This window comes from Strongylocentrotus purpuratus, unplaced genomic scaffold, assembly GCF_000002235.5.
Source record: "Strongylocentrotus purpuratus isolate Spur 01 unplaced genomic scaffold, Spur_5.0 spur5_contig_840, whole genome shotgun sequence".
NCBI lineage: Eukaryota > Metazoa > Echinodermata > Echinoidea > Camarodonta > Strongylocentrotidae > Strongylocentrotus > Strongylocentrotus purpuratus.
Genome location: NW_022145547.1, coordinates 1,490,703 through 1,505,072, shown reverse-complemented (window position 1 = coordinate 1,505,072; position 14,370 = coordinate 1,490,703). Strand labels below are relative to the sequence as shown.

Here is a 14,370-nt window from a genome sequence, read left to right as displayed (position 1 = left end):
ATGCTTTTCCGTGTGCTTTATGTTTTATTTACATCAACATTCGTATTGCCTTTCCAACAACATTACACTTCGACTTATTTCAATAAACAATGTACACATTAGTAACAAAACATGTACAGCACACAAAAATATTCAGAAATTCTATACTATTCATATTTACATGGAAGGTTTGAAAAAATTACAATATACAAGTTCAGGTTCCACCACTATGTACACTTTTCATACAAAAAAGCCACAATCCTACAACTCTATTTGCATTTTCAGAAATTTACATGAAAAGTAAATAAATTACAATAATATTAAATTCCCCTATTAATTTTATTTTGGAGAAGAAATGAATCTCATTAAAACAATATATATTGGATCCTCTATGAGATGGTTAATATTATTTATTTGTCAATGTGAATTGTTTGTAAAAAAAAATAATTCTGAATACCAATAACCAGAGTCCCGTTGCATAAAACTTACCACTGATGGTATCTTTGCCATCAATATTAGCAATACAAGCAATACAAAAAAAGAGAGAGGAACAAAATACAGTGAATAGATAATCATGGCCACTTTGACTGCTTTGTATACTTGCCAGGAGATGTAGAAAACAAACCCAAAAGTAAATGGTATATTTATATAGAATACACCAAACGGCAGTCTTTTTTACTCAAACTTATTGGTTTAGTCTAACCACTTTCGTAATCACCCCACATTGTTTAATAATATCTTCACAATTCACAACCACTCATGTGTTTTTTTTCTTCTATAAATCCCTGATTCCTTCAACAAGAATCTTGATGTTTTCTCTGAATATCAAACTGCATCATCCACTTCAACAGTAGTAATAGTGCAAAAGCTATAAAAATACATATAGCTGTCATAAGTTCTTGCTGTTGTTAAAAAAAATTGCTACAGTTATAAGAACATTCCATTCCATTCCATTTCTTGTAAATTGTAGGCATAGCAAGCATGAAATGTGGATTTTTGCTTAAAGCGTAAGATATACTGATTTTTCTGTTTGGTGCAAAACCCTTCATACAAATAAAATTGAAATTATTGTGTTGATGCAGGATAAACATGTCACAAACCATAAATGTAAGACATTAACAGTGACTATACAGTCTACAATCAGTACATGTGTGCTTGTCATATGGCTACCTGAATATTACACAAGCTTATATTATTTGCATCAATATCATAACATACTGGTCTGGCAAGCTATTTGTACATGTTCAACGTTCAAGAAAGGTCTACCACACTTTTGAAAAGTAGGGCAACTTAACTCACGCCTAAATCACTTGCTTTCAACCTTAAGATGGCTCCAGACATACTTAAGGTTACTTAAGGTTGACTTCTGGAAGCAGCTTAAGATGCCTCGCCTCTATGTACAGGTCCTGGTTAATTGATAGCACTCGGGCAGTATACCGGTAGGCGTTATCTGAGAGAGCTGCTCTGTAATTGTACTTAAATTCAGTAATTTGCCAAAGACTTGCCAGCCTATTTTTAGATTCAAAAGCAGCATAACGGCTCCAAATATCAATACTCCTAAGAAAGCCTAGTTCTCTATTAATATTGGCAGTGTATTGAATGGTAGGACAAAGCTATCAAGAAAAACTGGACATAATCTCTATGACTCTACTTTCATATGCATAAAATGTACAGCCTTGAAATGAGTTTATAAATACAAAAATAGCCTAGAAGCATGAATTTCCTACTTACTAGTAATGAATCGTTTCACAGTTTATTCCAAAAAAAATACTCCACAAATATTACAGAGGTGTTGTCTCTAACTATCACATGTTCTACATGTACATCAAAATTGCAAGTAAAAAACAATACTATTTGGTGTCTTACTGTCTTACTCAAATACAAAGCTTACTAGACTTAAGGAAACTATACAGCTGCTCATCAAAAGTAGACGCAATCGCCTTGCTTGCTGGCATGTGATTCACTTTACAGGAATATTTATATTCTGTTATAATGGTTTAAGAATGCAGAAAATGTATTCTGGTCAAATGACGCCCAGGGGCCAGTTTCACAAAACTTGTCATCAGTGACAAATGATAGGCTTTGTTATAAGCTACTGAAATCCTTGCTTTCGATTGGTTATCAGCAGATTTGTCACTAATTTTTTGTCATTTGTCATTGAAAAAGGGATTTGTGAAATGGTCCCTGGTCTGTGCATCATACTTAATACTGCCCATGATCAGAAAAGCTGTGGCATGTAAGTATTTGCAGAACACAGTTCTGTAGATTATCTGCTCATGCTTAATAGTACTGTTTATCTGTGTAGCATACAACAGTTAATGGCATAAGGTTCATCTAACTAATAGGATATATTATTGGGAAAAATGCATCACAAGAATCCCCCTTTCTCACTATGGTAAACGGTAAGGTCCATCAATATGTTATACCAATATCCTGATACATTGTATCAGCCAATGTTTTTGTGGGGTTTTATTACACTTACACTAATTTCCTGAATTGATGTAGGATCAGGTATACTATACCATATACTATATATTGTATCAGCCAAAAATATTGTAATGGTTTAAATTACCTTTTCATTAACTTCCTGAATCGATGAACGATCAAGAATTTAACAACACACACACAAATAAGCTGCAAAAGCATGTGTGAGCATGTATTATAAGTTGCCAGTGTTAATTATAACAGAAACAACTCGCATAAATGTCTGTGTCTTTGTCATACACAAAATATTTGTACATAAAAAGATTGGCTTATACAGTACAAATAAGGGTGTCAAACTGGTATGGTTACATAAGAGCACCCTATCGTCTGATGATATATTTGGTATGCTATGTCAGAAGGTTCATATATATGGTCCATGAATAATTGTATGTATGACACTTACAATAACCCTTAGTCAGGAGTGTGAATTTTGAAAGTATTGATGGGAATTTTATAATGATTTAGCTAACTACACAAACTGAAATCAGGCAAAAGAGGTAAATAAGGGGGTAAATGAGAGGAAAATAGGGGGGGGGGGGGTAAAACAAAGGAACATATGACTTTGGAGGGGGGGGGGGGGCTGCTGCAGCATTACAAGTGCATTTATACATCATATAGTGCTTTCTGAATAATGCTTCCGCTTTCATGGCATATTTAGGCAAAACAAATATCTTCTGAATGGAAACGATGCATTGACTGTGACTGAATATTTATACATACTGTACAGATAGAAAGGGGAGTTGACATGAACAATCAAAACATGCATACTTCTTGGTCAACATTGTGACAATAAGCTCAGTGGAATCGTACGATACTAAATTAATCTACGTTCTCTCAAAAAGGATGTGATCAATGTGGAAGTAAATGGTAAACTACCAATATGAGAGATGCACATTACATTCGGAAAGTGAGAGTAGTAGTCTACATTCCAATATAGATATTTTATGTGACCAAGAAAAAATGATATAATCAAAATATATCTCCATACATCCAAATTTCTGATGTTTTACTGTTTTGAGGTTAATTTCACTGCAGACAAAATTGCATTAAACACATTTAGCATTTCACTTTGACTGAAACAAGAAAGCTCCTTCTTGTAGGCAATCATGGGCAACATATGTTTCAGCTATGTCAGGCAAGACCTCTGACAAGCACCACAGGGTAACAAAGAATAAACACATGACCAAGAAATATGCGTATGACATTTGAATACAAATGTGAACTCCCCTCCTCATTGATTGAATAGGACTGCATTCACATTAAACATTAGTGAATGCAACGTTTGTTATACATCTAGTACTACACCATCCTCCTTATCCTGGTCCTTGTCTCCGTCATAGAACTCGTTCGCTGGTTCAATCCTGAAAAAAACACAAGACAAAATGAAAATATTTAAGTTAAAAAAACTAAGCAATAATTGAATTGAAAAGATTGAAGCCTCACTGCACTACTTATAGCTACTTGCGCCCTCTATACAGCCAACAATGCCTAAGCGGTACCCGTTGATCCCCCATGATGCCCTTTTTTTATGGTAATTGAGAGCTGATTTGATGAGATAACCACCTGTCAGTGACCCTGCAGGGAGGTCTAATCCCTCCAGGCCAAACTAGTGTAGAGGGGCTTTAATGCATGCAATGTTTATTACTATTGATATTCCTTTAATTTACCGCTGCTTGTGAAAGTACAAATTGTCACAGACTGACAGAAGACATAGAATCTGATGCCATTAATCCAACACCTCTTGCATATGTACTACTTCTTCATCTATTATGTCAAGACAAATTCATGAGAGAACATTATAAAGGCTAAACTAATTAGCTTTTCTACCTCATATTATTTTCTTTTGATACGATTGGAAGTCATTCATCTGAAAAGAACATAAGGTATATGGATAGAACCGTGCAGAAATATTTTTTGAAATTGCTGATTTTTATTATAAAAATGGCAATTCTTTACTTTCCAACCTGTTGGAAATTTAACGTTTTAATGCTTAATTTTTCCAGATTCCTATCAAAACGAGCCCTAAAGGAAAGCAACAGTTGTGCAAAATTTTACTTTTTCTTCTTGAGCATCATGTATACCACAAAATATGATCAACTGGCCTGAGTGGATTTGTGTTTAATAGGGTTAAGTGACACAAAAATGTAACTCCATATTTTGACAAAATCAGTATTTGATATAAAAATGTTCAGAAAAATGTGGGCTTTCCAGGAAACACAAAGACTTAACTACACCCAACACCCTATTGAACTCAATGGCTAGTGAAACATAGACTTAACTCCTTAAGGCCCAAGTGCTCAGTGACACATAAACCTCTTTTTCTCAAAATGGCCAAAATGGAGTTACGTCTTTGTGTCACTGACCCCTCGCTATGGTCTTACCTTTCATCTTGATCCTTGGTACTGTTCCTCACATCTGGGTCAGGTTCCTCTATATTCTCTAGACTCAGGAGATCTGGTGGAACATCATGCATCTGTACACTGGGTGCGTGGGCTATACACTTCAGGTTGTCATGCACTCCCTGCCTCACCTGGTCAATGTACTGCAATGGAGGAATGTCAGAGAAATCAATTATAGTGACAGGGATAAGGAAGAAGATTAGAGAGAGAGCAGCGTGAGATGGTATGGAATAGAGACGAGGAAAGATGAACTGATTATACATACATTAGGCAGCAGAGAGAAAGGAGAAAGAAAGGAGAAAGAAAGGAAGACCTAGAAAGAGGTGGCTTCATTGTATCAAGGAAGACGGTAGAGAAACACAGTCGTCCACCTGACTTGGATTCAAACCCAGGCTCTTCAGTTTGACAGGCAGACACTTTACTAACTGATTCAACTCTTCTCCCTAATCCCTCTATTTACAATGTAATTATTCAGTCAACATGCAAAAAGAGAGCTTATTCCTAAAAAAAAGACAAATTCCTTAGATTTGAGAAGAGTGAAATAAACTTACTGCTTTTGTGTTGAGGTTCTCGATTCTTGTTGTGGTGTCTGGATGCAATGTGAAATCTGGTGCAAAGTACTCAAAGTAATCTGAAAATACAGTAAAGAACAGACTATGAATTTAAGATTGTATTTACCTTTTTAACATTATTTCAAGTATTTTGATTGATTTTATCCCCACTTCTAGACAGGAAATATGTTCTGTTCAGTATGGTTACAAGAAATATTTCGCAAATTAGAAATTTTCACCACGCCAATTAACAGGAGTGTGAATGGCAGAAATAGGGTTGTTCAATTACCATAAAATACACTACACAGAATGGAAACATGTTAATTGCTATTAAAACAAAACAAACATTTACATCTTACTAAACAATTATGTTTTACAGTTTTTCTTTCTTCTTGTAATACAAAAATGTACCATTAGAACAGAAAATCATAATAAAACTCATTTGATATGCAATTCTATGGATTCTGGTTTCTTTTGATGAGTCATATGCTTGATCTATTGCCAGATCTGACACTGATACTGCAAGAATACTGTAGCGAAATTGAGTTTTTAGTTTAGTCCTGAAACTGTAGAGCGTGATGCATTTTACTGCAATGGTATTTCAACGCGTTTTGTACAGCAATCCATGCCTAGCCGCTATGAGAGACGGTTGTGCTTTCAGAACAGTGTCAATAAAGTTTTTCTGTCACTTTCAAATTTATTGTAAGTGTCAATTTGTGAATTCCTGTCCAATACTTATCAATTTAAGAGATTGACTGAATAAGTGATCCACATTGCACAATGTAGTTTTGTGAGAAACCAACAGTGTGATTTTGGCGTGAATGATTGACGAGGGTTCAAGAGAGACTGCTAGGCAAGGTGCTACCCCAGGAGAGACCGACATATGTGAAAATACATCGCTCATATATAACTGAACCTACTTACCATTGTAAGGAAGCTCATTACTGATCTCATCATTGAGTAATAACGATGTTTCATATGTCCTGCAGAAAATGAAAATAAAAAGAGAACTTAACACTCCAGCCCAGCTTATCGACCAAAGAAACTGAAATCTCATTGTTAATGGTAGCACAGGTACATGTATCCCAAGCAATTGTCATCAAATTAAATGGGGTAATTAGATGGATTACTACATGAACACAGCATTAATTTCTTTTCTGTTGTTTTGATTTAGGAAATACACTATATTTGTATAGACCAGTTCTGGTCATGCAATTGCATTTTGAAAGAAACGTTGTGGAATCGATCAGAAAAGGTTGATCATCTAGCATATAAGTATTGGTGTGTACTGCAAGGTTCTGGAATCATCAAATGATAAGAAATATGGCCCAGTCTTCGTAAAGTTACAAGCAATGTACACAGAAAGATGTAGATGGGACTATACGCACACGTGCGCGACACATGTGTTTATCTCTCACAGACCATGTAGATATGAATTAGTAGGCGGTTTCCCGGCAAATTTTTTATCATCATGTATTAGCCAAAACATATTCTTTCACATGATTGGTAATAAGAGCTTCCATTTCATTTTTTGAAATTGGGGCGTTTCCAATACTGGTCTTTACCTTTAAAAGAACCATAAATGTATTCCAGCCATTAAACAGCAATATAATACATCTATAATTTGATTGAAACACCTTTTAAGACAGATGGAAAGCAGAGATACTTACCAACACCTGGCTACATTCCTGACTGTGTAACCGCCCCCACCCATCACGAGGAGGGGTACATTGAATTGTTTGACGTACTCTACACATTCACCGTGACCTTTGATACTAAGACTGAAGCAACCTAGTCTGTCACACCCTAAGGAGTCTGCTCCACACTGTAGAGATATTAAACAGAAAATCAGGTTGTGATCTTATTGCCACAGCAAACAATGATGAACAGTTTAACATTCTACAGTGGCTAATCATAAAGATTAAGCAAGTCCAAACTATTTTGTCCCAATTGTTACTGACCATCATGGCCTCATTGCACAAAATTTACCATTGATGGTAACTTTGCCATCAATGGTAACTACCATGGAACCTTGATTTTGATTCCATTCTGGGACATATCAGGGTCCCAAAGGAGGAGACGATGAAAATCACCTTAAAATAATGATTTGAAATATTTCTTTGCAATTCTCAAGAAAATTTATTTCTTAAAACATCCTACGTATATGTTAAAGCCCCACTGTACTACTTATAGCTACTTGCACCCTCTATATAAAAAAAAAAATGCCTAAGGGGTGACTGTTGGTCCCCCATGGTCCCCTTTTTCTTATGTTAATTGAGAGCTGATTTAATGAGATAACCACCTGTCAGTGACCATGCAGGGAGTCTAATCCAGGGTTCATACACTTACACATTTTAAAAATTCCATGACTTTCCATGACTTTCTAGAGCAGGATAATGTAAATTTCCATGACCATTTTCAATGATGAGCGTACAACTATTCATCATCGCAATACTAGGAAGCAAATCACAAAACTATAAGGCGCACCCCTATTTCGAAGATCTCCCCCCCCCCCCAAAAAAAAAAAAAAAAAAAAAAAAAAAAAATCAATCTGGAAAAAAAAAAATCTGTCATCTTTAGTTTAAAAACAACATTGTTACTAAACCTAGGTCTAACTTAGTTCACAAGCACTTCAACTGTGCCTCGTATAATGAAAAGTGAAATTATTTTTCGAACACTGAAATAAGACGCGATCTGATCTGGTTAACAAAAAGCCACCAAAAAAAGCCAACATTGGTCTTTTTGTTAACATCAGATCGGCTCTTATTTCAGTGACAGTGTTCGAAAATACTTTCATTATATTACGAGGCACAGTTGAAGTGCTTGTGAACTAAGTTAGACCCATCAGTACCAATGTTGTTTTTAAAACTAAAGATGACAGAATTTTCCTCCGAGTCCAAACAAAAATGTGGACAGGGTAGTTTTTGTGTGGTGATTTGTTATCCCCTGTGTAAGTGAGCTGCATCATACAGGTGAGTGAGCTGAAGACACGGGAGAGCTTCGGCTGGCAAAGTGCTTTGTGACAGGGCATAATTTATCGAGACTGAAAAAAAAAACTGAAAAAAAACTCTCTTCCTTTCAAATTAGGAACGTAGTTTAACTTTAAATAGTAGATCCTATTCTTTATTTGCATTATGTAATTCATGTTGAGACACAGAGATTTTTGAAAACCACTAAAAAGTAGCCTTTGAGGACTCAAATATCCTGTACCTGACTATATAAGGCGCACCCCGACTTTGGATATTTTGCCGACGGAAAAAAGTCTGCCTTAATTGCGGACCTTGGGGAAAGCAGCAACCACGAGGCTAGGCTAGCTAACTACTGGCTGTATGCTCGCGCTCGCACAATGGATGCCAAATGTGGAATCAAATGCGATTCAGGGTGGCGATATTCGAGTAAAGAGCAACACGAATTTTAAAGCGGTTCTTAAGAAAACACGAGTGGCTCATGATGCATAGTTATTTAAATTTAAATTATTGTTTTATGAATATTCTGTGGTAAAACACCTTCGTTCAAACTTTTAATCAAAATAAAAGCACAAGCTCGATCAAAAAGTAATCGTACAGCGTGCATGCAGCATTCCTGTATGTACAAACACCGGCATCACGCACCGCACCTGTCACTGCAAGTCATTTACGCACACAAATATCTTGCATACATATTACATAGTATGAAAGACACAATAGACACGATACTAGTAGGTCCTAAAGATATTGCGTGTAATTTATTACGAAAAAGGTCCTGTGAACCACAGATTTTACAAAATGTTTTTTCCTTTGTTCACAAGACAAATTAAATGCCATTTTAACAAACATCTTGAAGAAAAAAATATTTTCCCTGACTTTCCAGAAGAAATGGATGAATTCCCTGACTTTCCCTGACTTTTTGCTTCTGGAAAAAACATTTTTAAATTCCCTGACTTTCCAGAAATTCCCTGACCCGTACGAACCCTGCTAATCCCTCCTGTCCAAACTAGTGCAGATAGGCTTTAAAGCTTATCAACACTAGTGTGGCTAGGAGGGATTAGACCACACAGCGAGGTCACTGACAGGTGGCTATCTCATCAACTCAGCTCTCAAATAACATAAGAAATAGAGGATCATGGGGGACCAACAGGCACCGATTGGGGAAGTTTTCTATATAGAGCGAGCAAGTAGCTACAAGTAGGACAGTAGGGCTTTAAAACAAGCAATCTAAAAGATATTAACCTTCCAAATCAGGGGACAAGAGATAATTATTTGAAAATTATTTATAACCATAACATTCAGGTTTATATTAAAGCATACAGTTTGAGAGACTTACCTGTAGGACTATACATGAAGGTCTGTAGAACTCCATAACACTTTGTATAACTGGTTTGAAGAGGCCAGAGTACATGAGATCATCTATGCCATCCTTGAGAGGTACATTGATGGAGTAGTAACGACCATTCTCTAAACCAACCTCATACATGTCACCTGAAATGTAAGGAAATAAAGAGATGGGAATTATAACAGAGTTAGTGAACGTATTAGACAGATCGCTGTACGCTTAAAATTCAAAGTTAATGTGACTCATCTGAATTTCTTTAGAGATCATTTCAAGCATAAACAATCACAAAATGAATAACTTTTAACTAGTAATCTCAGATTTAGTATTTCATAGGTTAAAGAGTAAATTGCTACAAAGTCTGACAAGTGACATTTAACATGTTTAATTTAGCCTCCAATTGAATAAATTTTCTAATTACAATTGAAAGAAAAAAAAGATATGTATGCTGTTATGATTACGTTTATATTTCAACAACAGTTCTACCAAATCAAAGAGGTATTGTGGTCTCATGGATATGTCAAGAGACTATAAACTATGAACCACATATTACAGAATTCAAATCAATGCTGAAATGCCCCTGATAAAACAGGTACCTAGTAAAGAGAAATTCCTTGGATTTAAGTACCTTTATCATGGAAGCTGGGCTGAAGCTAGGGGTGATAAGGGTATTCAATGCTTGGTATTCTCAGGAAAATGCATTTAAAAATAAAAAACTTCAACTGTCTTTGTTTCCAAACCTTTAAATCCTTGTTCAGATATGCAGCAGGAAACTATAGCGTTTTCCTTAAATATGAAGACGTAAAGCATAATACGCTTAACATTTCTGTATCTTAGAACACAGAGCTCAGTGAATACACGTAGGACCTTAGTTGCATGCAGTTGCCGTTTATTTACGTGCAAAAATAAATGAAAATGAAGCGATTTGTGTGCTTTTAATCTACCCTTACCTGTGCCTGGAAAGAAGTGATTGCCATACTTGTGGAATGATACTGTCATGACCCTGTCTGTGAGGTAGAATGCTTCTTGAACCCCATCTCCGTGGTGGATGTCTATATCAATGTACAGCACTCTAGGGTGATACCTGACAGAGAAGGGATCAAGAATGGTGAATTTCTTGAAAACAATTGACACAATCATAATCAACAGATGTGGAAAAGGAATAAAGGTAATGTCTCATATTGACACCCATTTACTTAAATTTTAAAAATATGCTTGCAAGTAAAAAGAAGAAAAAGAAGAAGATAAATTGGGAAAAGCCTGATCTACTTGAATCAGACTTACAATTAGTACACCATACACCACAAATGGCAAATATCACTTCTGAAAGAAATTAGACATACCAATTACAGGCTAAAATATCCACATTCATATACATTTCTATGAGACAAAAAGAGGAAATCAACTGCTTCTTCTTGTTCTTCTTGTTCTTCTTCCTCTGCTAAAATCTTAGTAAGTCATATCCTTGATAAATAAAGCATTCAGTGCTCTTATTCTATCCTTAACATTTTACAAGCTTTGACCATGTTGACATATATCAATATATGTCATTCACAAATAAATTATTCATACTCTTACAAAGTTTTGTAATTTTTAAGTATGTGAAAAAATAATTTGTCCTGATTTATGTTTTTTGAGAATGTGACATATTAAAGCTCTACATGTAAAAGTATTCAACCAGTCCATCTTTCATTCTTGAATTTAAATACACGCACATATAAGTTTTGTTTTGAATTTTCAAGGGATAATAATTTATTTGTTAATTGTATGTATCTTACTTAAGGATTTCCAGAATAGCAATGACGATATCATTGACATAGCAGAACCCTGAAGCCTCAAACTTCTTAGCGTGATGAAGACCACCTGCCCAGTTCACTGCAATATCACACAGCTGTAAAGGAAACAAAATTTCCCCAAAATACATTTAGTATATTACTTTCAAAATCCTTGAAATCCATTTCTAGCTGTTATTTCCTGAGTTATTCTTAAACAACTTTCATCAAAATGGTTTACTATAGAGCTGATGTGTTTATGGAACCTTATCAAATTCAAAGGCAGAGATAACCCTACATGGAAAGCATTGAATGGTTCCAGTTGAAAGGACAAATTAAAGCAGGGTAAATAAAATCAACATAATCTAAAATGATCAATATCATTGCACAAGAGCTTCCTCCCATAAACATATCTACAAGTACACAAAGTCTAACATTTGGAGGAATTTCCCAAGAGCTTTTACATCTGTATACTACTAGTCATAAGCACTACTTAGGGAAACAGATTGTTAAGTCTGATTAATACTATGGATAAAAATGAAATGCATAACAACTCTCACATTGTTGTTGAGTTTGGTTGCTGCTTCTAAAGATGCTCCTGTGTACATGGAACAGAAGTCAAAGAGACCTGGAAAAACTGGACAGTCGTCACCGACATTGAAATGACTTAAGCTCTTGGTGAAATTCTGGATGTTCTGCGGTGTTACTCTTTGTAGAAAGTCAATGTAGTCATCTGAATGAAATCTGCACATGTCGTGTGCTGTAGCCCTGTATGGTCTGTAAATCTTGGAGAGGATAGGAAAGAGATCATATGCATGTTTTAATTTTTCCTCAGATTAATAAATTCTAAACATGTTTTTTTAAAGATAAATGTGTGACAATGCACTGATAAGAATTAAAATCTGCACAATTAATTACACATTCTAATATGCCATATTTTAATCAATGAAATAGTTACTTGATATTTTTTTATTAATATTAGAAACACATACAATAACAATTCTCATTGAGTATTACATATCCATTTATTCTTTAATAAATTCAACAAAACAGCTACATGTCGGAGGAATTTTGCTGACATTCTCTATACCCTACTTGACATAAAAATGAAAGCATTTTCTGATTTATAAAGTCTAAAATTGTACATAAAAGTTTGAACTGTCAATGTTTGATATCTTGGTTACACATCATCCGTTTGGAGCTTGAAGGACATTAACTAATGACATATATAATATAACAGCCTAATAGTCCACTCCAAATTTTATTAAACTGAAACGGAAATTCTTTTGCCCAATTGATCGTGAGCCCGGCAGCCACTGAGCAGCGCCAGATCGACGTTACTCTATCCCTTAACATTTAACATGGTGTTAACAGTTCTCGGAATTGAGTCTTAAGTTACAAATGATGAACTGAATTTTTGCCGGTGGCATTATATTTTAAAAGGACTTGGTATAAGAAATTAGATATCTTACCTGCATTTTCTTGTAGAGGCCATAGTTGAGTACTAGATTGTGTGTGAGTGCTAATCTGTGAGGCTTCATGGGATGACCAGGACCTAAAGAAGCAAGTGTGACATTCATTCAAATATTGAAAAGTAGCACTTATATGTAATGCATGCATTAAGAATGCTCAAAAGGCCTAGATTCCTACAAGATACATGAAGGTGACAACGGACAAAAGGTTGCGTGTCCATACACAAAATTAAAGTTGTCACTTTTGCCTTTGGATTTAATGACAACTATGACTGTAGATCACAAAGTCAATGCCTAGGATGTGAAGGTAGTAGTAAAAAGTCACCACTGCTGCTGGCATTACGTTGACTCGATGAACCAATGCTGTATGGACTAAGTACGAAGCTGGAGTGAGTAAAGTTATTCAACATTTCTTATGTTAATGCTGGCAGAACATTAAATTTATTTTCTCATGTTACATAATCAAAACACATCTACCTCCTAGATTATCCCTTGTAACATATTAGTATGTATTTTAACATACCCCCCCCCTCCATGATTCCTAGTACCTTGTTTCACTGATAAAAAATGGTATTGATAACTCACTGTAGGCTAGTGTTATCAGATAATTTTTTTTATAATGGATTATGTTTCACATATTTCTTTTCGATATTGAATTCTTCACCATCACAAGTCATTAATTTCAGTCACTTGTGCTTGCATCATTCACGTTCATGACTTTACTTTACTTTTCATTTAATTCCACATCCACATCACAATCATCATGAACATGATGATTGTGATGCACGACATTGACAATCAACAACATCAACAGTCAAGTCAAGACAACAACATTATTGTGGGTGAAAAGACTAAAGATCAGTCACTATTTGTCTACACTAAAGTTACTTAAATACTTTAATTTCTTTAACTTGACAAACATTACATCAAGGCTTTTAAAGCTAGAACTTGACCTAGCTTCCTTCCATTTCCAACACGTCGTCCCATTCATTCATGCAAGTCCTTTGTTTCGTGATTCAGTGAATGCGGTGCACGGTGTCTGTGCGGGAGGATGACTTCCCCGCGTTCAGACCAGACGATGTTCTATGATTTAAAACTTGTTTAAAATTGCATGAAACCTTCTTATACAAATAATATACGGCGTTACTTTCCACTTACCATAATGAAAGTTTCCAACGTCTGCATCGTAGAAATAAGCTATTGTTTTATTCGACATCGTGAAGTGAGGTGAGATTGGAGACTCAATGAAATTCAATCATTCCAACTAAATTGAGTGATGAATAAGGAATCAATCAAAATGTAGATAACGGTTTTGAATAATTTTCAAAGATTCATTATTCAAATCATATATATTTATCAAATTTTATAATTATATAATGATTTTTCTGATAAAATTGAAGTTCGA

At 35.1% G+C, this 14,370-nt stretch overlaps 1 protein-coding gene across 2 annotated transcripts; it reads right to left on the bottom strand.

Moving 5' to 3' along the window:
* Positions 1-662: 662 nt before the first annotated feature.
* Positions 663-14,245, bottom strand: LOC115925190 (histone deacetylase 3-like). Of its 2 annotated transcripts, none has more exons than XM_030988685.1 (11): positions 14,124-14,245; positions 12,966-13,048; positions 12,054-12,278; positions 11,500-11,612; positions 10,672-10,805; positions 9,716-9,870; positions 7,084-7,238; positions 6,338-6,396; positions 5,414-5,493; positions 4,845-5,005; positions 663-3,824 (listed from the first exon to the last, which is right to left on the bottom strand). In XM_030988685.1, the coding sequence occupies exons 1-11, from the start codon at positions 14,179-14,181 to the stop codon at positions 3,749-3,751; spliced, it is 1,299 nt and encodes a 432-aa protein (XP_030844545.1). In that variant the 5' UTR covers positions 14,182-14,245; the 3' UTR covers positions 663-3,748. The 2 variants fall into 2 exon arrangements, with proteins under 2 accessions (XP_030844545.1, XP_030844557.1); XM_030988697.1 differs by lacking the exon at positions 14,124-14,245 and adding an exon at positions 13,891-13,920.
* Positions 14,246-14,370: the final 125 nt, after the last annotated feature.